This window comes from Nicotiana sylvestris, chromosome 6 (assembly GCF_000393655.2).
Source record: "Nicotiana sylvestris chromosome 6, ASM39365v2, whole genome shotgun sequence".
Classification (NCBI taxonomy): Eukaryota; Viridiplantae; Streptophyta; class Magnoliopsida; order Solanales; family Solanaceae; genus Nicotiana; species Nicotiana sylvestris.
In genome coordinates, this window is record NC_091062.1 from 16,579,091 (window position 1) to 16,604,807 (window position 25,717).

The 25,717-nt window shown below is 36.1% G+C and overlaps 2 protein-coding genes across 3 annotated transcripts; one reads left to right on the forward strand and one right to left on the reverse strand.

The window, feature by feature from the left end:
* Positions 1-707: 707 nt before the first annotated feature.
* LOC104229882 (WD repeat-containing protein 26 homolog) lies at positions 708-12,961 on the forward strand. Of its 2 annotated transcripts, none has more exons than XM_009782607.2 (5): positions 708-795; positions 6,366-7,251; positions 9,712-9,813; positions 11,176-11,805; positions 12,601-12,961. In XM_009782607.2, exons 2-5 carry the CDS (start codon positions 6,466-6,468, stop codon positions 12,820-12,822), a joined length of 1,740 nt encoding a protein of 579 aa, XP_009780909.1. In that variant the 5' UTR covers positions 708-795; positions 6,366-6,465; the 3' UTR covers positions 12,823-12,961. The 2 variants fall into 2 exon arrangements, with proteins under 2 accessions (XP_009780909.1, XP_009780908.1); XM_009782606.2 differs by having other exon boundaries at positions 741-997.
* A 5,050-nt stretch (positions 12,962-18,011) lies between these two features.
* LOC104229883 (polygalacturonase) lies at positions 18,012-22,806 on the reverse strand. Its single transcript, XM_009782608.2, has 4 exons — positions 22,608-22,806; positions 21,481-21,780; positions 19,982-20,497; positions 18,012-18,628 (listed from the first exon to the last, which is right to left on the reverse strand). The coding sequence occupies exons 1-4, from the start codon at positions 22,734-22,736 to the stop codon at positions 18,365-18,367; spliced, it is 1,209 nt and encodes a 402-aa protein (XP_009780910.1). The 5' UTR covers positions 22,737-22,806; the 3' UTR covers positions 18,012-18,364.
* Positions 22,807-25,717: the final 2,911 nt, after the last annotated feature.

Here is a 25,717-nt window from a genome sequence, read left to right on the forward strand (position 1 = left end):
AATTTGTGTGGTTTGCATTTATTCTCGTATTATCAATTTCAATATTAATTTTCTTAATTTGTATCAAGTTATATCACGTATCCTTAAAATCGCGTATAAATTTAACTATTATCTAATTTTAAGGGTAAACAATATTTTATCTCGTTCATCGTGCTTCTCATAATTTTACATCCTATGAAAAATGATATATAACTAAAATAATATTTGTAACATGTCATAAAATTATTACCCCTTAAACTGTAATTCGAAAAATTAAGGAGAGGAGGGGAATTATCCACGGTAAAATCAATATTTGTTAGCACCAAAACTTACTTCTTTGTGATATTTATAGAAGGTTTTCATATCATAGACGTTAGTTCAATTCTCACAATTTCTTCCTTCTTAGATGTGTAATATAGATAGATATCTTCTGTTCAAAGCAAACAAATAAACAATACATTCCCTCCAGAGGTGGTTTATTGAACCACGCAAACAGTAATTGTAACAGTAATACTTTTTTTGTCCGGTATTCGAATTGAAGTCCGATTATATTCGGAGCCCGACTATACTCAAATTCGCTTTCATATCCCCGGCACGAATTTGTGAACTTTAGTTAACATTCGCTCCACATGATAACAGTATTACTTTTTCATTAATACTTAGAAACACCATATTATATAGTAGTAGTAATAAAAAATTATATAATATAATATAATATATATAATACAAAATAAAAACCAACCCTCCTCCTCCACCATTTCTCTTTACATCTGCCCCTCAAACCGAAACCGCCATTAACACACATAGCTCCCAACAGTCAGTCATATTTCTCTTTACCCGTTTTTTCTTTTTTATTTTTTTAATTCCCTATTGAAAATCCTTAGCGTTGCTTACTCACCTAATCTAGTATTATTAACTGTTGGGTTTATTACAAATTCAGTGACTTTTTTTATAATTTTGTATACCCATTTTGATCTGTAACCTCAAATCATTTCGGGGTGTTGGAGATTTCATTGTGGTAATTTCATTTTTTTTTTTTTTTTGCGTTTATTAGTTATTGATAATCAATATTTAGCGAGTTTTTGGGTAACTAAGTATTAATTTGTTGGATTTATTTACTGGTATTTGGATTATTTGTAGTTTTCTCTTTCCCAATTTGGATTATGGAATGATTATTGTAATCTGCTTATTAACTAAGAAAGACTATACTTTTGAAGAACTTAAATAGTTGTTTATACTAATTTGGAACTTTAGGATTCGGTCTGGTGCTTTAGTCTAGGTGACATGATGTGTTTCGAACCCCGTCATAGATAAAAAGCCTGGTATTTAAGTGTAGAAGGATAGAAAAGAAGGCCGATTATCTACCGAGTTTTGAACCGTGCGCCCTTGGTTCCTGGGGATTTATTGTTTAATTTTTTTTGGAACTTTAGGAGTCTGTATACAGACGGATATAGAGTGTTCATATAGCCGATCCTTACTACTCCATCTATCCTAGTTTATGTAATATACTTTCCTTTTTAGTCTGTACTAAAAAAGAATAATACATTTATATATTGAGAAACAATTTAACGTTTGAACTTTCCGTTTACCCCTAATGAGATGATTTATGGCAACACAAATGTGTATGGCTTGTTTATACAACAAGTTTCAAAAGTCAATCTTTCCTTCTTAGACTCTGTGTGCACTCAAACAACATTATATGAAATGGGACGGACGGAGTAGTTTGGGTTTGAGGGCTAATTGAGTGATAGTCAATTAAGGTCTTTTCCTAGCAGCTGCTTTACCTTAATGAACTAGAATCTACAACGTGTAACGTTTTTCCCTTTTCTGACTATAGCACTAAGTTTTATGAAGCGAATACTTCAGTCTGTTGTTGGATTGCTTGGTTAGCTCCTCATTAAATTTCAACAGTCTGATCACTAGACATTGTAGTTGCTGGAGTGGATTATGATTGACCTTCAAGTCGGGTGACATTAAAGTTATTTAGCAAATGATAATAGATGTAACTTGAAATAAGAGAAGTATGTTTAACGAGAATTTATTCATTGTTGATCATTGTTTCATACATAAATAGATACATAAAAATGTCCCATCTCTAATAATGTTAAGCTTTTAAAGAGGTGGTACACACAATTCAATAGTTTAGAGCAAGCGAAGGTACTGGTTCGACTCTGACTGCCTCTAATAAATAAAAAATAATCTTTAGGTGCTTGGTCTAAGAAAAAGAATCAAATCTACAAGTCAGTGGCCGTGTTGCAGGCCTAATTGAAAAAAATAAAAATGTCCTCTCTCTAACAGGTTAAGCTTCTAGATGAGGCGGTACACACAATTCAACATTCATAAAGCAACAAAGTTACCTAAGACTAAATGCAGTTATTGTCATATGTTCCTGGAAGATGATTCAACTTTTTCTGCTCAAAGCTTGTTCAACAGAATTTTGACGGGGTGTAGGGTATGGCTTTAGTTGTGCAGCATTTGGGGAAATTGGCTGTGTTGTGCAGCCAAATCTTGTAAAGCTCTGCACTTTAGGTGTGTGTTTGTGCGCTCACACTGCACACTTTAGAAATATGCCTTATTTTCTGTATTTCCTTTTAGGGGAAGGAATTGATGTTTCTTTATTTTCATCTAGTTTCTTATTCTGGTTAGGGAAACAGCAATAGCTGGGAATGCCACCTGTTTGGAGGTTGATAGTCCAAAGGCTGATTATGCATACAATGAAAAGAGTGGAGAATTATGTAAGAGAACTTGTTCAATAGATGGAAAAACGGAAAGTAAAAACACTTTAACCAAAAAGAGGAAAAAAGAATCTCTGTCTGAGAACTTATTAAAATAAATTAAAAGAAAAAAAGCGTAGACAGTGGGCCTTTCATATTATGTGGACTTTGTGGAAGGAAAGCAACAGGCAGGTCGTTCAATGGTTTGATATTTATACTTAGATAATAGTTTCTAATAATGAAATCTGATAAAAAAGAAATCTTTTTTTTTTGAATTGGTAACTATTGTATATATTAAAAACATCAGTACATAGGTTGAACTAAAAACCAGATTTACATGGAGGGGATTAGTAGATGTTCTAATTCGAGACCTAGCAAGATCCTAGTATGTCTATGATTGTCAATATATCTTCTATGTAAATCTGTTTGCACCACAAACAAAAAAGAAGAATACAATTGAGTTTGATCTTCTGCACTGGATAACTTCTATCTTCAAAACATCTATTGTTCATTTCCCTCCAAACTGTCCACCAGATACAAGCCGGGACAGTCCTCCATCTATCTCTACTAGTTGCTTCAGCTCCAGCTTCTTCCCAGCTATAAAGGACATCTTTAAGCCTGTATGGCATTGACCATGAAATACCCCTAAGACTAATAAAGATTTTTCATAGTTGGTCTGTAATCTTGCAATGTAGAAACAAATGTGTGACAGTTTCAGCATTTTCCCCGCACAGAAAACATCTTGAGCACAGAGAAATTCCCCTTTTTATGAGATTATCCTAGGTTAATACCGCCTCCTTTGCTAGTAGCCAAGTGAAGCAAGCTACCTTGTATGGAATCTTTGTTTTACATATATGTTTCCAAGGCCATGGGTCCACCTGTTGATTATTATGATTCAAAATCTTATATGCATCCTTCACCCGGTAAACCCCTCTATTGTGCCTCTTCCACCAAAGTGAATCAAAACCTTCCGGTAATCCTTTAAACGCTTCCAGCTCTTTGTAAAGGTCAGCTAGTCTTGTTATCTCCCGGTCATTCAACTGTCTTCTTAGAGCGATTTCCCATCCTTGATGACTCCTCATATTAGCTACTGTCTTATGCTGGTTTTGTGCTAAACCAAACATATCGGGGTATCTTTCCTTTAAGCTTTCGTTTCCTAACCAATTATCATTCCAGAATGATGTGTTCCTTCCGTTGTTCACTCTTATGGAGGAGTGATTCTTCATTATAGGCCAAAGTTCTTTGATGGATTTCCACACACTTACTCCATATGATGTTCTGACTTTTTTTGACGCCCATTTATTTTCCTCACCATACTTTGCTTTGATCACTTTGCCCCATAAAGATTGGGGTTCTTGAGAGTACTTCCATAACCATTTCATTCTAAGAACCTTGCTATGATTCTTCAAATTCCTTATTCCTAAACCACCTTGTTTTTTTATCCATTGTGAGTGTTCCATTTAACTAAATGGAAAACCTTTTTCTCTTTATTACCTTGCCAAAGGAATGATCTTCGGAGTTTGTCCAATCTCTGTAAAATGCCTGCTGGAATTGTGAACAAAGACATCATATAAGTAGGAAGTGAGTCTAATACTGAGTTGATTAGAACTAGCCTGCCCCCCAAAGATAGGTATTGTGATTTCCATCTTGACAGCTTCTTCTCACACTTTTCTATGACTGAATTCCAGATTTCTTTTGATTTGGATCTTGCGCCAAGGGCATCCCAAGGTAAACAGTTGGTAGGGACCCAACTTCTCCTCCCAATATCTGTGTCAGTTGCTCCATGTTGTTAACCTCATTAATGAGAAAAATATTGCTCTTTCTCCAGTTGATGTGTAATCTTGAGACTCCCTCAAATAAGACCAAAATGATTCTTAGGAATCTAAGTTGGTCCTTTTCGGCGTCACAGAAGACTAGAGTATCATCAGCATATTGGAGATGTGTGATCTCTAGATTGTTTGCCCCACTCCTGTTTACCTCAACATCTTTAACCCATCCACTGACTTTAGCCGTTTTGATCATGTTGTTCAATCCATCCATGGCTATAATGAATGGAAAGGGAGATAAAGGATCACCTTGTCTTAGACCTCTGTGTGAATGGAAAAAACCTTTAGGAGATCCATTTATGAGAATGAAGAATTTTACAGTAGATATGTAAAATTTCATCGATCTATTCCATTTCTGCCCAAAACCCATTAGTTCTAACATTCTGAGTAGGAAGCACCAATTTACATGATCATAGGCCTTCTCAATATCTAATTTGCATAAGATTCCAGGTTCCTTCTTTTTTATTCTTGAATCCACAGCTTCGTTGGCAATCAACACAACATCTATTATTTGTCTTCCTCTGATGAAAGCCATTTGTTGAGCATCGACAATTTTCCCTACCACCCTCTTAAGTATTTCGGTTAAGACTTTTGAGAGCAATTTGTAGAAGCTCCCTATCAGACTGATCGGTCTGAAATCTCTCAATTCTTTCGCGCCCGTCTTCTTTGGAATCAAAGCTATATATGTTGCATTGAAGCTTTTCTCAAACATCTTCTGAGAATGGAAGTTGTTGAAGGCCGCCATGATGTCTTCCTTCAAAATGTCCCAACACTTTCTGAAAAAACCCATTGTTTATCCATCCGGACCTGGGGCCTTGTCACTTGCACACATCTTCAGATAGGTCAAAACTTCTTGTTCCTCAAAGTTACTCTGTAAAAACTCCCTTTTTGATTCAGAAATTCTTGAGCTATTTTCGAAATTGACCGTTGGTCTCCACTCTTCAGGTTCTTTGAATAACTCCTTGTAGAATTCAGTTATCTCAATCTCTATTCTGTCTGTATCCTCGACTACTTCCTGTCGAATCATTAGTTGATCAATGTTGTTGTTTCTCTTGTGTGCATTTGCAGTACGATGGAAAAATTTTGTATTCCTGTCCTTCAAAATTTTGTATTGATAAAAAAAGAAATCTAATAGTCTGAATTATGCTATTTGTTGATTAAGCATTTAATTCAGTTTCCTTCACCCTATTTCTTTCTCCCTGTCGCGCCCTTAAGGTGTGAATACGATACTTTTTAATCTTGTTTATGGATCCATTTCTCTTGTTATTGCTTTGTACACAAGTGTCACATTCTTGGCATTCAATTTTAGCTTAAGCAAGATTTATTCAAGAAGAACCGTTTTGTATAAGAAACAATTGCTGGTAACTCAGATCAAGTGGTCAAGAAAATTTTGTTTGGTTTTGTAACGGCATTTTATTTAGTAAATCTCCTTAAATGCAATTGTCTTCGTGAGGGTAGGGGTTGGTGGGGAGGCTCTTTGCCATTTTGAACTGGTAGAAATATTGGATTGTAGTGAGAGTGTATTTGACCGAAATGTTTTTTTTGTGTGTATATATATATAAAAGAGAGATATATTTTAATAATCGTGGTGTCAGGGCCAGCTTGCGTAAAAGTGTTTAGTATAAAGTAGATGAGATTATGTGAATATAAGATTGTTTTTAATCTATGCTGTTGTTAAACGCAGTTTGTGTCTTTCGCCTCTCTTTCTCCGTCTCTGGCTCCAGCTTTATTTCATTTTTCATATCTTGGGTTCTTTAAAGCAAGTGATCCTCTGCTTTGCTTTTTTCTCCTTATGCTCTTTCCAACTTTGTTGATTTTATGTTCTTTCCTTTCTGATGTTATGCAGGTACAGTCGCGTTTTGTCCATTGAAGGATTGAGATTGGGATATCATCTTCTCAGATCCGTTTACCGACCTGCTTTATATATGGGCTGAGATATACATTTCATGGGAGGCGCAAAGGATGATGAGCCACCCTCAAAACGTGTGAAAGTATCATTTGGGGAATCAGCAGATCATTCGAACGGCACATTTCTTAAGGATCCTGCAAGTTGCTCATTGAGCGAGTCTATGGCTCGTCCTCTAGCCGTTCAAGGGGACGACGAGATTGTTGGTACAAAAGGAGTAGTCAAGAAAGTTGAATTTGTTCGAATCATAGCCGATGCATTATATTCTCTTGGCTATAAGAAGACGGGAGCGTTTCTAGAGGAAGAGTCAGGGATACCTTTGCACTCTTCTCAAGTACATTTATTCATGGAGCAAATCCTTGACGGGAGATGGGACGAAAGTGTAGCCACATTACGTAAAATCGGTCTCGTGGATGAAAAAATTGTGAAGTTAGCGTCTTTTGTGATACTGGAACAAAAGTTCTTTGAACTGTTAGACAGAGAAGAAGTCATGGATGCTTTGAAGACATTGAGGACTGAGATTGCGCCTCTTTGTGTAAACAGCGATAGAGTCCATGAGCTTTCATTGTTCATTATATCACCTTCTGGTGTATCATCAGGTCAAGATATAGTGAAAATGAAGTCAAGGACAAAGCTACTAGAGGAATTACAAAGACTTCTTCCCCCAACAGTCATGATTCCTGAAAAAAGATTGATCCATCTTGTTGAACAGGCGCTTGAATTGCAAGTAGAGGCTTGTCTATTTCACAACTCATTAGTCAGTGAAATGTCATTGCTCACTGATCACCATTGTGGAAGAGATCAGCTTCCATCTCAAACTTTGCAGGTTAATAAATCCCCTAATAATTAATTCCTTCTGCATTTGAGTTTATATTGGTGATAGTTGTGATTTGATGTGTGCTAATCAAGTTCCAACTCTGTGCTCTCTATTGTTTAATATTTTGGTTATTCCATTTCTAATTATGCTGTCATTGTGTCAGCAATGTTTTTCCTGTTTGTCTTCTTCTGCAAGTACAAGTATGTGTATAAGGCTAATAAAATCACTGTGGTGCTCCAATTCAAGCGTAAAAGAGCAGCACGGTGCATAAAGCATCCCGCGTTCACGCAGGGTACGGGGAAGGGCCGCACCCCAAGGAATGTGATGTAGACAACCTACCCTGATGCAAGCATTAGTGGCTATTTTCACGGCTCGAACCCGTGACCTATAGGTCATCCATGACCAATTTAAGTGTGTATTACTATTGTAAATTTTTTACTATAATGAGGAACAAGAAAAGATATATTCCCTCCACTCTAATTTATGTGGTACTCTTTCCTTTTTAGTCAGTACCAGAAAGAATGTCGCATTTTCTTATTTAGAAACAATTTATCTTTAGAATTCATACTTTACCTTAAGTGAATTGATTTACAAATACACAGATATCTATGATTTGTTTTAGACCACAAGTTTCAAAAGTCTTTATTTCTTTCTTAAACTCTGTGCCGAATCAAACAACGCCTCATAAATTGGGACGGAGGGAATATCAATTTTTTACTACTCTAGATCTCTTTTTGGTGGGTGTCGTAGAAGCCTAGACATATTACTACCTTTCCTATGATAATCCTATATTTCTTATTTAATAATGCAATATACCTTCCTTGCCTTTGCTGATATTTGGGGGGGGGGGGGTTTGAAATCCTAAGATTCTAATAGTAAACAAGAAATGCATGTGTACATTGTCTATGGATGAAAACTATACAATAGCTTGTTTTGTGTTACAGAATAAAAGCTAGTCAATTTCTATTAATACTCTCAAAATCACAGCATAAGGTTGAGGCCCTCAAATTTTATCATGATATAGTGCTTTCTTTAGGATTGAGATCGTTGTAACAGTTTGGGGTAGTAAGGTTGTAGGATCATGAGAATTGAATTGAAATAGTGACACCCTTCTTCCTCTTATTCCTTCTCGCTTCTCTCTTTTTGCCATAAAGATTTTGTTGTCCTCTGCCTAGGCCTGTTATTTACTTTATATTTTCTTACACGTATTTTGCTCATTTTGGATCATCTATTAGAAGTTTTAAATTTACAAGACTTGCCAAAGTGGATTATTGATTCTTCCGTAAATATAAAAAGAAAGTTGTATGCACATGTACTTCCTCCATCATTGAAATGATGCAAAAAGTTTCTTCACGTGTGACAACTTGGTTTGAGTTTTTCTAGTAGTGTCCTTGTTAGCACCGGAGCCAAGATTATCACTAAGGGGTATCAAAGTTTTAAAAAGTAAATACATGAAGAAGTCAAGAGTATTCAACACATAGTATGTATGCATAAAAAAAGTTTTACCTATCAAAACAGTGTAATTTTTCGGCGAAGGGCGATTGACACCCTTTAAAGCCGTATGGCTCTGCCACTGGTCCTTGTATACAGCTTGATTGCATGTATCGCTCATATACGGAAATGAGGATGTTGAGATGGATGTTTGAACATACTAGGAGAGATATGATTAGGAACGAAGATATTCAGGATAAGGTGGGAGTAGCCTCCGTGGTTGACAAGATAAGGGAAGCGAGACTGAAATGGTTCAGGCATGTTAAGAGGAGATGCACAGATGCTCCAGTGAGGAGGTATGAGAGATTGGCTATTGTGGGTCTAAGTAGAAGTAGAGGTAGACCGAAGAAGTATTGTGGAGAAGTGACTAGACAGGATATGACATATCTTCAGGTTACCGAGGACATGACCCTAGATAGAAGGATATGGAGGTCGATGATTAGGTTAGAAAGTGAGTAGGTAGTTGAGTTTGGGACACCGTATATATTCTGTGTTTTTCATATCAGTATTATTATTATCATTCTCGTATTATCTTAGCCTTCGATTTCTATTACTACATGTTGTTTCCCCTGTGTCGATTTTCTTATTGATTTGTTATTTTGCTGCTGTTATTGTTCTTTTCTTCATTATTTTCAACATTGCTTCTTCACTATTCTCTTTCTTTCTGAGAATTGTTTTTCTTGAAACCACGGTTTATCGAAAACCACCTCTCTATCTCCACAACTTAGGAGTAAGGTTTGTGTACACATTACCCTTTCCTGACTTCACACTGTGAGAATATAATGGGTAAGTTGTTGTCGTCGTTGTTGTTGTTGTGCAGGATTTTCCTTCTTTTAACAATGGATATCCAAATTGACTTGACTATGATTAGAAGAAGGGTTTGAATGAATTGTTAAATATTAAAAGAAAAAAAAAGAGAGAAGGCTTTGTCGATCACGTTGTGCTCTAATCATTTCTTTGTTGCTCGTAATACACCAGATATTACAAGAACACAAAGACGAAGTCTGGTTTTTGCAGTTTTCTCATAATGGGAAGTACTTAGCCTCATCATCTGCTGATTGTTCGGTGATTATATGGGAGGTAAGTTTAAGTGCTCTGAATATTTCTCAGTCGATTATTGCTTCGTCAAAGGTCCTCTTGATTATTGCTTGTTTAATCCTCTATTAATTTTCATTTAATATCACTTCTTTCCGTTACTTCTCTCTTTTTGCATTTGATGCCATTATTCTCTTGCATGGCCTTTCTCTTTTGTGCTTTAACTACTAATTTAGGAGGAAAGTAGCACTGTTTTTGCTTCACTGTCCCATGTAGTGCCACGAATGAAGAATCTTTGTAGTTTCCCCTTACATATCTTTAGTACGATAGTAAAATGTCCTTTAGTTTTTATAACTGATAAACAAATAGAGAAAGTAGCTCCTCCTTGACCCTTGTGGGACTCCATTGGTTGTATTGTTGTTGTTGTAGCTCCTCCTATCTGGAATTCAGATAGTACCGTCTCCTTTCCTTTTCATCGTTGCACTTGCTGTCTTTCCTAATTCCTTTCTGAATCAATGGTGGAAGCCACATCTTGCAGTGTGGCTTATGCTTTGAAGCTAGCTAGCTTCGGAAAGCTCTAGCATTTTATGTTGTAGGTGGTGGAGATAGAGCAACTATATGAATAAACAAAATTTTTGGTTATGGAGGATTTGTTTGAGTTGAAGCCTTGTAAGGGATTTAAAGAACTATTTTCATCCCATAAATAGTCTCCAAATGGGATAGGCTTTCCAATTAGGTAGGCTTGATATGGTATACAATGTGCAAACCTTTAGAATTCTATTATAGGTGCATATGATGTTTGGTAAAAGATCTAAAACAGATGGGTTTCCTGGTTCTTTTCCCTGGGGAAGTTTAAGTTGCTCGGACTCGGGTGCTGGTGTCCATTACGGGTGCGGATCTAGAGGTCGGATCCTTCACGATTTAAATTTTAAGCTTTGGGGGTATGGATCCATGGACGGATACGGGTGCAGGGATCCGGCTAAAAATAATTCAAATATCTAAAAATAGAGTTAAAATAATAAGTCTAAATTATGAGACATTATGTGGTAAACTTACAATCTATCCGAGAGGGAGATAAAAGGGAAAGGACTGGCGTAGAAATTTCTATATACAAGGTATTCCATTTTCTTCGATTTTACTCTGGCTTTTATTTTGATATCAGAAATCATATCTGCCCGAATTTCTCCGTCGATTTTGGTCAAAGTACCCAAAATCAGTTGATCGGATCCGGTACAAACCCCACACCCATACCCATGTTAATGTCGACACGGGTGCGGCACCGAAAGTGAAAAGTCTGAGCAACTGAATGGGGGGAAAGAGAGCTGTTGAAATTGAAATTCTGATTTTTTATGATAGAATTATAATGAAGATTTAAGTTCCACCTCTCAATTGTTTGCCTTTATGCAGGTGAAGTTGGACGGGAAGTTCTGCCTGAAGCACCGATTTTATGGTCACCAGAAACCTGTGTCCTATATGTCGTGGGGACCTGATGACCGTCAGCTTCTCACTTGTGGAGTAGAGGAGTTTGTTAGACGGTGGGATGTCGACTCCGGCAAATGTATACGTATTTACCGGAAAAACGGTGTTGGTTTGGTCTCATGTGGATGGGATCCCGATGGCAAAAGGATATTTTGCGGTTTTACTGACAAAAGCATTAGCATGTGGGATCTTGAAGGGAAAGAGCTGGAGTGTTGGAAAGGCCATCGGATTAGTAGGATAGCAGATTTGGGGATTACTAGTGACGGGAAACACATGGTCTCTGTTTGTAAAGACAATATGATACTATTATTTGAATTGGAATCAAAAGCAGAGCGAATAATTCAGGAGGATCAAACAATAACATCATTTGAATTATCCGCAGACAATAGATATGTATTGGTAAGTCTTTGGAACCAAGAAATTCATCTTTGGTATATAGAGGGAAGTGTAAAACTCGTAGCCAAATATAAGGGGCATAAACGTTCTCGCTTCGTTGTACGGTCTTGCTTTGGTGGACTAGATCAATCTTTCATTGCCAGTGGGAGTGAGGATTCACAGGTACTTCTCTTGTTGATTTAGAAGTAGAATCTTTTTTTGTGTGGTTATGATTTTTATGCCTATTTTCACATTCAAGCATTTCGACAATTGTACTATCAACAGAGTCTGTTTGTACAATTATCATGAACATAAAGAGAAATGTCTTCATACTTAAGTTAATGTGAAATCAGAAATCCTTGCGTATGTGCGAAGCTGCATCCATAGGCTATACTGGTAAAAACAACAACAACAACATACCCAGTATTATCCCAAACCGTGCGGTCTGAAATTCGTGATGAATTTCTGAGCTATAGCTTGGAGTACGAAGTACTCTCAATTACTTGCCACCAGTTAAAATGCTGCGGCCCTAAGTTACTCTTATTTTTGTGGAGATATAGTTTCAAGTTTGTGCATTAGAACGCAATTGTCAATAACAGTTAAGGCAGGTATACTTGGATGGTTTTTGAGTTGGATATGTTGCTAAATAAATATTAATTGCTGATTTGGAGAATCAAAGTCCATATCTTTAGAAATTATATGTCTGAAGAAAAAAGGGAGTGTTATTCAATGTATATTTTAGAATGGGAACTATTATTTCTTGTGCCTGAAAATGTAATTTTTGTGGAATCCATTGTTCCTTTAAAATTTACGATAGGATATGTAAACATGTACCAGAAAAAAGGTTCTTGTTCTCCGTTCCCAATTACTGGGCAAAGAACGCAGAAATACTTTGTGATATACTGGATCTTGTTCTAATACAATTTCAGGTATATCCGTGAGAGATAATTTGATCTTGATCTAATACCCCTATGTCAGGTATATATATGGCACAAATGCTCACAAGCACTCCTCGCGACGTTGGCCGGACATTCTGGGACTGTCAACTGTGTTAGTTGGAACCCAGCAAATCCGCACATGCTGGCATCAGCAAGTGACGATCGAACTATTCGCATATGGGGCTTGAATCAAGCAAACATGAAGCACAATGGCAATGGCGCTATTAGTAATGGTGTGCACTACTGCAACGGCGGAACTTGAAAACATCTCAAGATTTCTTTCCTTGACCATTTGCTTGTTCTGTACATTCTTTTATATCATCAAGTTATAACATTGTGGTAAACAAGAAAGTGCAATTTGCATTCAGTCCAACAATAAAGCATGAACTTTTCCATTTCTAGTTTTTTGCTTTTTGTTGATTTCTAGTGTGTTTTTCTGTTTGGTTTACTGGTGTTGTCGTTGTTGCTTGCTGTTACTCCTTCCTCTCCATCTTTCCTGAGCCGAGGGTATTCCGTAAACAACCTCTCTACCTTCTTAAGATAGGGGTAAGGTCTGCGTACACTCTACCCTTTCCAGACTCCACTAGTGGAATTATATTTTGTGTACCTATAGTTCTATCATTTAACCATTGCTAAGTAATGTCTATTTTTACTTCAATATATCGTTTAATCGTGATTAACTATTGTGATATAAGCATACATTGAGTGTGAATTTTGTTTTTCCTTTCAATTATTGACAAGCATGTTTCTGCTCAAGAACTATGTGTTACCCGTAATTGTCTTTTAGATGATCTAACTGTACTTTAAAGAACTTTTGTATCAAAGCTCGCTTATGATCTAACAATAGCTCTTACAATTTTAGTCTGTCAAATGTAAAATTCAGTAACTAATTCAGAGCTTAGAGTCATTGGTTCTCGTCTTTTATATATGTTCTGAAGTTCGAATTGAGTCTAGCTTAGATCCGTCACTAGTAAGTAAAAGTTAGTGTTATATTCAGACTAAATGGAGTCTGCTCTTTATATATGTGCCAATTTCTTTTATGGACATATATTCTGAGCAAGACTCGGTGAATTAGGAGCTAACTAGGCCATGATCATAATTATGCATCACCATCTCATTTCGTGGAGGGTATTAACAACTCTTAATATCACGACCTAAAATTCAACTAGTCGTGATGACACCTAACCCAACCCGCTAGGTAAGTCAATTAACAACTATCCAATTCAATGAGAATTATTAAGAGAAGAAATGATAATACATCTGCATTTATACAAAGAATTTCCCAAGGACTGGTATTACAAATCATGAGCTTCTAAGTTTTAGATTTTTACAAGACTGAATTGAAATAATTACAACATCTGTTTGAAATATAAATGAACATAATTCGAATCTAATGCTACCAAGGACAAGTGATAGTCATAACTGGAACGCAGGTACATCTTCTGATCCAGCTCCCGCCGTACGCAGCAACATCAACATCCAACTTCTGCACGCAAGGTGCAGAAGTGTAGTATGAGTACAATCGACCCATGTACTCAATAAATAACAAACCTAGCCTTAGGTTGAAAGTAGTGACGAGCTGAAATAAAGGTCGAAGTCTAACACCAATAGCCAACAATAGTTCATAACAACATAATAAAAATGGTACAAGAAATAATTCAGAGGTACAATGCTCAACTCGTTCATAGTTACGGAAAAATAGGCATGTTTTTCAAAGATGTCAGTAAAACTCAGATCCTTTTACCAAATCACCAGAGATATGAGTAAGTCTGAAAACTGTAATTTTTCCCAAAAATCTTTCAATAATAATTAAGATGTTTCATTTTTAGATAGCATGAGGAAAGTACATCTCTATACCTACATGTCAATATGCAAGTGAAATCATGAATGTCACCAAAACTGGGTAGCATGAGGAAATGCATCTCTATGCATGTATCTTAAGTACGTATGTCACATGCAATACACCTCAGTTATGAACTCATGTACTCGCACTCTCAAAGTATTCAATCTCACTGTCTCGTATTCTCACTCATCATGCTAAATACTTAGCACTCAGTCACTCGGTATTGTATAGGGAAGATCCAGCCCAAACATAAATAAATCCAAGCAGATCCAACCCAAAAATCAATAGCAACTGTGGCCACTGTGGATGTGCAGACTCCGGAGCGGCCGATCCAGCCCAAGCACTATAATAAGCCGAATCCTGATATGAATCAATAAAGCATGCTGCGGCGTGCAACCCGATCCCATAAATATGACTCACAACAGGCCCTCGGCCTCACTCAGTCATCAAACTCTCCAGTTTCTCGAGCTCACAACACTCATGCTAAGCAGCCCTAATCAATGATACGAGATGTGACAATATATGATAACAGAAACTGGGATATGATGGTTAATGATGAATGCGACTAAGTACATAACTGCAATAAAACAAATAATTTAACAACAAAGAACGACCACTATGGGTCCCAATAGTATCGACATATAGCCTAAACATGATTTCTGGCATAAATCACTGCTCAAGTGCTCTAACACATAGAGTATAGTAAAAATGTTCAGAATAGATAGCTACACAGCTCCATGGAATCGACTAAATCACAATTTTTATGGTGCATGCTCACATGCCCATGACCTAGCATGTGCATTACCTCAATATCAATCACATAACACGTAATTTGGGGTTTCATACCCTCAACACCAAGTTTAAAAGTGTTACTTACCTTGAACAATCCAAATTCAATACCAAGCAAGCCAAACGATACTCCAAAAATGCCATCCCGTGTGTAACGACCTTCGAACGACTCAAAACTAGCAAAAAACAACTCAAATACATCAAATAATGCCTGCAGAAATAATTCCAAATGATAAAGGTCAAATCTTTAATCAAAAGTCCAAAGTCAACCAAAAATTCAAACCCGGGCCTGCACCTCGGAACCCAATAAAACTCATAAAATCCGACAACTCATTCAATTATGAGTTTAACCATACAAGTTTCATTCAAATCCGACCCCGAATCGATGTTTAAAACTCTAAATTTTACTCTATCAAACTTTAGACAAAATTCCCAATTTTTCTCTTTAAAATTCACAATTCAATTACCAAAAACGAAGGTAGATTCACGAAATACAACCAAAATCAAGTAGAGAACACTTATCCCAATCCAATTAATGAATCATGATTGCGGAAACATCATCGCGATCGCGAAAAAGAAGGATGAGCTGCCCCAGAAATTTACTCTATGTGATCGCGGCAAAAGCCACGCGAACGTGGTACACAAGGCTCATAAACTATGTGATCGCTGAAACAAGACCGCAAAGAGAAACTAGCCTCTGCGCAGCTCAGCCCAAATCACTATGCGAACACGTGTGCACCTGCGCGAACGCGTTGCTCAAACTGCAACCACCTATGCGAATGCATCTGAGGACTTGAGAACGCGAGGAACAACTTTTTCCTAGCCATCAAACAACTCTACGCGATCGCGATTAACTCTACACGATCGCGGACAAGGAAACCAAATGCTCAGCAGAACCAGTAATGCCAAAATGAAGGAAAATGATCCGAATTCGATCCAAAACATGCCCGAGCCCTCAGGGCCACGTATGAACATCCTAACAAGTCCCATATCAGAATAGGAACTTACTCGAGGCCTTAAATCACGCATAACAACATCGAATCACACCTCCACTCAAACTTAATGAACTTTCAATTTTCAATTTCCAAAATTCGCACTGAAACATATCAGTTCAACCCGAAATGAACCCAAATTTTGCACACAAGTATCAAATGACATAATGAATATATTTCAATTCCCGAAATCACAATCCGGATTCGATATCATCAAAGTCAACTCTCAGTCAAACTTATGAACTTTCCAAACCTTCAAATTTCCAACTTTCACCAATTTGTGCTGAAACCTTCTAGAAACATCCAAATGCAATTCCAAAATCACCATTCGGACCTAATAGAACCATCAAAACTCCAATCCGAGGTCGAATACTAAAAAGTCAAACTTGGTCAACTCTTCTAACTTAAAGCTTCAATCATGAAATTCATTCTTCCAAATCGATTCCGAATAACCTGAAAACCAAGACCGACGATTCACACAAGTCATAATATATCATACGGAGCTACTTATGCCCTCAAACTACCGAGAGAAGTGCAAATACTTAAAACGATCGGCCGAGTCGGGTCATGACACTTAACCTTGTCAATTCCCGGAGAGAAAGTTTAATTCTTATTTAATTTGAGGTAATTTAAAAATCTTCCAATTTTCAATTCATTGCACCAAAGTCATAAGATAATTTTTGTAATGGAAAAAATAATTCGACTTTGCCTATATCCATAGAATGTGAGAAAATACTAAATTCGATTAGTACAGTAATGTCGATAACTCACCTTACATGATATACACATGGTACCATTTAAAAAAACGAAAATAATCTTTCTCCCGACTCACTTAAAAAATAAATTTTCATGTAGTGCATGGTGAAGACTTTGGGTATTAGGGTGTCTTTAAAAATGAATATATTTAAGTAGTGCCATGTGGATATTATATAAGGTGAGTTACTTATTTTTTTTATTTATTGAATTCAACAATTTAAATTGGTTTTATTTATGTAATACACATGTGAAGTTAAGTTATTTAACTGTATTGATGATCTTATAGGTAATCTGATCGTTTAAATATCCTCGTTGTAATACTGAGGATGTTCTAGCTAGGGTACTTAGAATGCATGCTAGTGCAAGAAGCATCGAGTTATTGTTTGACGTCGAACGACCTCTAAAACTAGTATAGCAGAATGGTATAATTATACGACTGGAGCCTTCTTTCTTTCGTAGGCCTCCTCTTTGTTTTATTTATTTAGTGATTCATAAATGATGTCTGGGAAGTGCCTGTGTGTGTTTTACATATTCTGATATATGAAGGAAAGTGAAATAGTGTCAATTATATCTTTGAGTAACAAGTCATAAAAGTTGCAAAAATTAATATAGTAACTTTACTTTAAAAAATCGATGTCTATATGAGAAATTAAGTCGCGCTTATGACTAGGGAGAGCTAGAGTTCTAGGTTTGGGTTCGGTAGAACCGAATAGACAATAACTTTGACCAAATTTTGTATTTGTGTTAAATTATTCACTCAATATGTATAAATTTTTTATCCATAATATAATTGTATAAAGTAAGTATACAAAGTAAAATAAATATTTTAATTGTATATAGTATTAACTGATTTTTCAATGGGCATACCACGTAGATTGTCCTTTAACTTTATTGACGTTATAGGTAACCTGATCGTTTAAAAAGTCGATATCTATATGAGAAATTAAGTTGGGGTTTGGCTTGGGGAGGGGGGGGGGGTTGAGTTTTAGGCACAGGTTCGATAGAACCCTATAGCTTTGACCAAAATTATATATTTGTGTTAAATTATTGACTCAATATATATATAAATAGTTTCTTCAAAACCCAGTAAGCTGCCTTTTATAAATTTCAAAATTCATAAATTCAAAAATTCTGAATCCACCTCTGTTTTTTTTATTGAACACAACAATTACATGTTCAACTAATTGTAGTCCAATCATCTACCTAACGAATAGCCAACAAAAAGAAGAAAAAAGTCCTACAAAAGCTAATCCATTTGTTACTTTTTTTTTTAATTGAATTATAATTTTTTTTACATTTGTTTTTCACGTTCATTTTGTAAACCTTAGAGTACACATCCTATTTTATGGACAAGTACAAAAAAGGTGGGAGAACAAAATGAACAAAAATAGTAAAATACACTTAACAATATGAATAAATCTTAATTAAGAAGAGGAAGCAGCAGGCGCAGAAGCAGCAGTGGCAGTGCAAACAGGTGGATTTTGTTTGCCTTTTAAACTTGGCTTAATATTTTCACAGCTTGATTTTGCTGGCCCTTCTTTTCCACTGTAAGTTATATCAATGTCTCCAACTTCAATACCCTCACAAGGTACACCTTTACTGCAGAGAAGTGACACTGCATCTTGAGTTCTTGATGTTCCCTTTATGTTTTGGAAACTTACTTTACTGATCTTCACTTGTGATGGCAACTGCAAAAGAATGAAGAGTAGTGGTTAGTTTTGCAAAAAAGAAGAAGGAGGAATTATGGTTAGGTTTGCAAACATTTCCATTTTCTTCAATTTTGGGTGATCCAAGTTGCTTTACTGGTCATAATAGATCCATCTAAACTGGGAATGATAGATTTCTGGGGTAAATGCACAGATAGCGATTCATAAGGATGCTATTTACTGATTAGCCAGTACTTATTTTGTCCTGAAATTTTAAACTAAAAATCTTAACTTCAAGACAATTTTGTCCCTAAAAAGTAAACTAAAAAACTGAAATTCAGGACGCACCGACTAATTCCTAAATAGCAACCCTTTAAATTGGCTATCTGATGTCATTTCTACAGGATTTCCACATAACCTTTATGGCCTATGATGGTTTATATGCACTCTATGGCCTTTCTTGAGGCCAACTTTAAATTCTATCCCCGTTAGATCAGTGGGCGATACTTTGTTTTTAAAAATGGTTGGATGATTTTTCTGGTTTGCAGACAAATTTAGCTCAGTACATTACAAAGAACAAAATTTAAATAGTAGCCTCAGGCCATTTGTGCAAATACCCTGCCTATGAGTCTATGACTAGCTTGACTGGTTTCCAAAATTGCTCCTAGTAATATTCAAACCGTTGGTTTCATCAACATAGTTTAAACATACGAGCCTATGAGCTCTACCAACCTATTCGAAGATAAACAATCCTTTTTTGTAGACATCTGATATTTGTAACTCACTTATCTGACCAATAAGATTTCGTGTTTATAGGACCGCTAAGAGGAGTAAAACATTCTCTATTAAGAGAATTTTCATTCTTAGGACTCGAACCTAAATGTTACTTATATCAAATGACCACTTTTGTGGCTTTATGTTAACCACTTTTTCTTTTAAAATTAGACTAACAGGCTGAATTTTAGTTTTTAATTTTTAATTTCAAGCTAGGTGGCCACTTACGAGCATCAGTAACTCACTAGTACAATTTTGAAACAGTGGCCAACTTCTAAATATCAGACCACAACAGAGGCTATTTGTGCAAATCGGCTTGAAGCCGAGACAGTTGATTAAGGGCGTATAGATCCCTACTATCCACCACAACTCTTGGTTATAAGAAGAAAAAAAAAAAAGGTAGTCCGGTGTACAAAATATCTTGCATTCACATAGAGTCCAGAGAAGACCGCAAGAGATGTGACATAAATAGCCTACCCTAATGCAAGCATTAGTGGGTGCTTCCACGACTTGAACCCATGACCCATAGGTCACCGTCACACGGAGACAACTTTACTGTTGCTCCAAGCTTCTCCTTATTAAAATTTTAAAAAAAAAGAAGCTAGAGTGCAGGATACTTACATCTTTGTTGCATTTGTTGAATGGGCAATAAACTTGATCAATGACAACAGGATTGCTAACATTTTGCACAATAATATCCTCAAAATGAACATCATTAACAACACCAGGATGTGAAGCAGGCCATGTCTTAATTCTAACACCATTATCAGTGTTAGTAAAAGTGCAATTCCTAACAAAAACTCCAACCACTGGTTTTTCATCTGGATTTCCACCTAGACTTCCAACACTAATACCATGTCCAGGTCCACATGTAACTCTAGTAATATAAAGTTGTTCTGTTTCATCACCAACTGATATACAATCATCTCCTGTAGAAAAATTTGAATCTGTAATATTCACAGAGCTCGATCTCGAGACATGAATTCCATCTGTGTTTGGGCTGTTGGCTGGTGCACTGACGTTGAATCGAATGAATGTTAGATTTTTGCATTGGTTTACGTTGACATGGAATGATTTGCTGTCCAGTGTTGTTATGTCCTTGACTGTGGAATTTGTGAGGGAGTTGAAACTCAAGTTCTACACACATGGAAAAGTTAGAGAAATTAAAATAAAATAAAATCAAAGAGTTGTTTGAAAGATGAATTAACCTAAATAGCCGCCCAAGTAATCACTTAAACTAAAAATAGCCAGCATATATTAGTGTGTGTATATATATATATAATCGTGTATAATCACTACATAATTTATATATACACCGGCTAGAAAAAGTAAACGGTAAATACAGCCGGCTATTTGTGTAAAGATCCCCTTGTTTCAATTACTCAAAAGGAATTTGTTTGGAAAAACGACATTGTATAGCCGCTGTAAAAATAATAGTCAAAAAATGTAATACATTTTGTGTGTATATATATATATATATATATATATATATATATATATATATATATATATATATATACACACACTTTTTTGATTACCAGATGTAAATAGTTTTTTGCACGGGCTAAAAGTGATAATACCTCAATTTGTTTTGGTACATCTAATAAGTTTGGTGAAACTTTTAGAGGAAAAATAAGTGTTTTTGAATAATAGCAGAATCCATTTTTTTGTTGCAAAGAAAATGATGGAAAAAGTAGCTTCTCCTCAGTAAAATCAGAAGCAGTTTTTAAAACTTTCGAGACAAAGTACCCCTACTAAAATTTATTTTACATCAATGACCAAAGACTTGTAAACTTTCTATGTCTAGATCTCTACTTTGTGATTCTAATTTTGTACATGTTTATTAAATAAAATTGAAAAACTTTACTAAAGTCTCATATAATAAATATTTTTAAAAAAATATTTCAGTGAAAAATACTAATTATTTTACTTAACTTGTACTTTTTTCTATCATTTGACATCCAAAATCACTTTTGGAACGATTACCAAACACTTTTTAAATATTAAAGAACTCCATTAAACGGTAAACTTTTTTGAGATAAGTAGATTATAAAAGCTTGGCCATACAGGCTAAACATCTCAACTAAAACTATGCAACCATTGAAAAACATTGGACTTACATTGGGAAGTTTATTGCATTTTTTGGATTGTTTGCATTCCCAAGCAGCTGCAGCTTGACCATCAAGAATACCACCACCAGACATGGTGAACTGATCAATTTTATTTACAGTTAACCATTCACCAACCTTGAGTTGGCTAGGATCTGAAGGAGCTTTCAAAGTGGCTTGGATTTGAAGTTCAAGTGGGGATTTGCATGGGCCTTCTAGCTTTACTTGGTTCATTGTAAATGTTCCCTTTGGAATCACAATTGTGCTTGGGCTTGTTGATTGACATGCTTCTTTAAAAGCATTCAACAATGCCTAAACATTGCAAAAAAAAAAAAAAGATTTTAAAGCACCAAAAAAAAAAAAAAGAAAAATAATAATAAAGAATCACAGTTAGTTTTGAAGATATGTAAGGTGGTTTGTTGTTTGTTGTTTCTTGTTTTCTTTTTTCTTTTTTAAAATAACGATAAAGTTATTTTTGTGTGACCTATACGTTACTGGTTCGAGCGTGGAAGGAGTCACTAATGGTTGCATTAGGATAGGTTATCTACATCATAACCTTTGACTGCGACCTTTCCCCGGACCTTTCATGAACGCGAGATGCCTGTGCACCGGGCTGCGTTTTTTATTTTTTTATAAAATAGAAAAAAATAACAGTGGTGTTGATTTGGTTAGCTTGTATGTATTTCGACTATTTCAGCGATATCTGCTACATTCCACAAGCATAAGTACCATGTAACTATGCCATCCAAAGATTAGACAGATGAAAAGAAATTAAATTACTTAACGTGTTTTTGTATGTGATTTGAATGCAACGATAGTCTTACATGATTTTTACTCATTTCATTTACCACTGGATTGCGCAACAGAAAACTTGAAATATGAACCTATGATCTAAAGCAAATTCTAAAACTCCTACGCCACCCTACAATCTTTCTTTATGTCAAGGAAATATATATGCAAAAGATTTCATTTTCACATTATTTACCCTTATATTTTCAAATGAAGGAGATTCAATTGAATCGCTTTCTGTCCACCTAGCTCAGCCACATGGTTGGTGCTTATTTTCTTAGGTGAAAGTAGGTACAGTAAGTTACACAACGCAAATGAACCAAATAATGAGAAAAGAATGCATGACTTACCTCACTAATATCTGCATTGCTATTAGCACCATATTTAGTTATATCAAAAACTCCAGTTTGAGATTCCCCAAAGTGTGCTAGAAATAGCAACACCAATAATGCAAAATTTACCTTGAATTTCAAATCCATCTTTTCATGCCCCTCCAACCTCCTTTTTTATGTTTTTTTTTTTTGAAGTTTTTGGGGTAGGTTTTTAACGTTTTCTGAAATGTAAACTGAATACATTGATGCCCTTTTATAGTGTCATCACGACAAATTTGGTACTATACAACAACTTTGTACCTGTTCTGTACCACAGATTAAGTAGCGGAGAAAACGTTGGAAATTAGTTGTTCAAGGCAGTTTTTTTTTTCTTCACTCTCAATATATATAATTTGGCACATGCTAAAAGTGAAAGAGGAAATTGTATGGGTTAGGGGTGCGCATTCGATTTATCGATTCGATTTTGACCCTTATCGATAATTACTTATCGATTATCGATTTGTACAAATGCTTATCGTTATCGTTTCAATAAGATTTCAATTTTTTCGATTTCGATTTATCGATTCGGTTATCGATTACACCAATAAAAAAATTTGCGGGATTTCACGGAAAATATATCGCTATAAGAAATTGAAAAACAGGAAAATTAAAAAAGAAAGAGAATCAACCAAATTCTATAGGTAGAACACAGAAAAATATGAGATTTATAAATTGCATCGCTGAACAACAAGTGATGTATTCTTCAAACATCTTTTCAAAATCTAACTACTCCAAAATGCCTAAACATGGTAAACAATCATCAATTGGTCATTAATTTTCACAAATTAGATGTGACGAAGTAAAAAAAAAAGTATCTTCAAGAAAAACGTCTTGCCATATCAGAAACCGCTGTAGTTCCCATTAGGGAATAGCGGCTCTAATACCAAAACACCAGAAAGACTTTGAGGTGTATGATGATCGATCAACAATAACTCTCATGTCCGTAACAATTTTAAAGACTGAGATACTTAAAGAGATATCAGGAGAGCAAAATATAATTAGGATATAAAAGATTTCTTCTCAGTTAGAAGTTGGACAACAAATCTTGGTTTCTGTTGCATCAACCATTAGTATTCTCTCCTCTCCTTATCTAATGACGAGGCATAAAGATTGTCATCCAAAACATACTAATGACAGATTCGACAATTTGTAGGGTGATTGGCCTGAAGAGAGTAGTAAAAGAAGCCAAGAATATCCTCTATCTTATCGATTTATCGATAAACCGATAACCAAAGAGGACAAAATCGAAATCGAAATCGAAATTGAAATCGATAACTCGATAAGGAAAATTTCGAAATCGAAATCGATAAATCGATAAACCGATTCGAATGCACACCCCTAGTATAGGTCAAAATCCGGCTTAGGAAATCAGGCGTGTGAGGGTAGTTAAGTGAGAAGACTGTGTTTCGATTTGGGCGGCCAAGCGAGGTCCATCGAAACCCGGCAAGCCGTTGAAGCCGAGGTCGAGTAACGAAGAGTAGAAATAATGGCTAGTGTAGTCTTGGGACTAGCGATAGGAATATTCTCTTTGTTTTACTTTTTTAGGATTTTTAGAGAACATCTCATATAAATAGAAAAGGGGAGATAAGAAAAGGGAGGCGTGGGATTCATCCTGAGAAAAACTATTATAAGAAGTTGACTCTTCAGAGAAAATACAAAGTTTATCTTTCTACAGTGATTGATTGTATCGATTATTCTTCCTTTCTACTCACACGATCCAAGAAAGCATTATTCATTTTCCTACTTGTTGCCATATTTTGTTGTCAGGAGGAATAATCTTCCACATCATTTGATATTTGGGTGAATTGTTCTTCCTATTTACATTTACTACCATTTTTCATATCTATTGCTCATCATTCATTCTTCATTTATTCTCCAAAGCGTGCATTTAATAATTGTATAACCAACTTTGGACATTAAGTAGACGGTACCATTTAAATACTTAGCTAGATCTAAGAATTATTATGCTTGACTAGGATTCATCTTTCACCTTAGTTATCTTTTAATTAGTTTAGCAAATAGTGCTATACTTTTTGGTCAAACAAATTGAAACCGTCTGTGTGGACTTTCTAATCAAAATCATAGTCTTTCTAGATCTACAAAAACACACCAATAGCAAAATACATGACTTTCTTTCCCCTACTTGCATAATTTAACATGGCAGAAAATGGAGAAGAAAGACTAAAAGTAGTGGCAGGCCTTACTACTAATCTCCTAAACACCATCAATGAAACTCACGGAGAGGACGAGGAGAACGTGACACCAAAGCACCTCACCTAGGCGAAGTGATTCATCCTCTCTTCATGGCAGCGTTACCGCTTCTCATGGAAAGAGAGCCTCTACGTCCATTACGGAAGAAGCACCACCAGCGGTAAAAAAGCTACTAGAAGCATGGCTAACAAATACACTGAACAATATACTCGATAAACCCGCTTAGAAGGTGAGCAGACAGGGTGTGCGAGTCGACATCACCACAACAACCAATGAGCAACACACCCAGCCTCCCTCGACACCACGAATTAACAACATATTTGCGGGATCTATCGAGTGAAAAACTGGGATGTCGATACACCGAAGAGCTACCAAACACGATCACCAACAAGAGAGTAGTAAGTGCTGGCTTGGGGCTCAGAGCTCCTTAAGCTTGGGTTCGCTTCGAGCTTGCGTTCGACCTTGGCTTCGGGGTTGGCTCCTAAGCCCAACTAACAATAAACTACAACACCAGATCTCCAGTGGATAATACCCTAAAAGAAAGACTGGTGATTCATCGATACCAAGGTTGAGGCTCCTTTACAAGCTCAAGAGAAGAACAAGAGGAATCCTAGCTTCATAACATAGGAAAAGAGCTACAAGAGCGGGTTACTAAACCACTCGAGATGCAGAAAATGGATCAAGTTACTAGGGATTTCTCTCCAGTGTCTGCTAAGATGCTCCGGTCTTTGGTTGACGCTATTATGTGGAAAAGAAAAGCCTCCGCGCGAGCGGTGGTGGACGAAGCGGAAGCGAGAATGTCGGCTTGAGTAACGCAAACATTAGTGAGAATCCAATGCCCCGAGAACCTAAGGGTTCCTCCGCAAGGTTCGTCCACG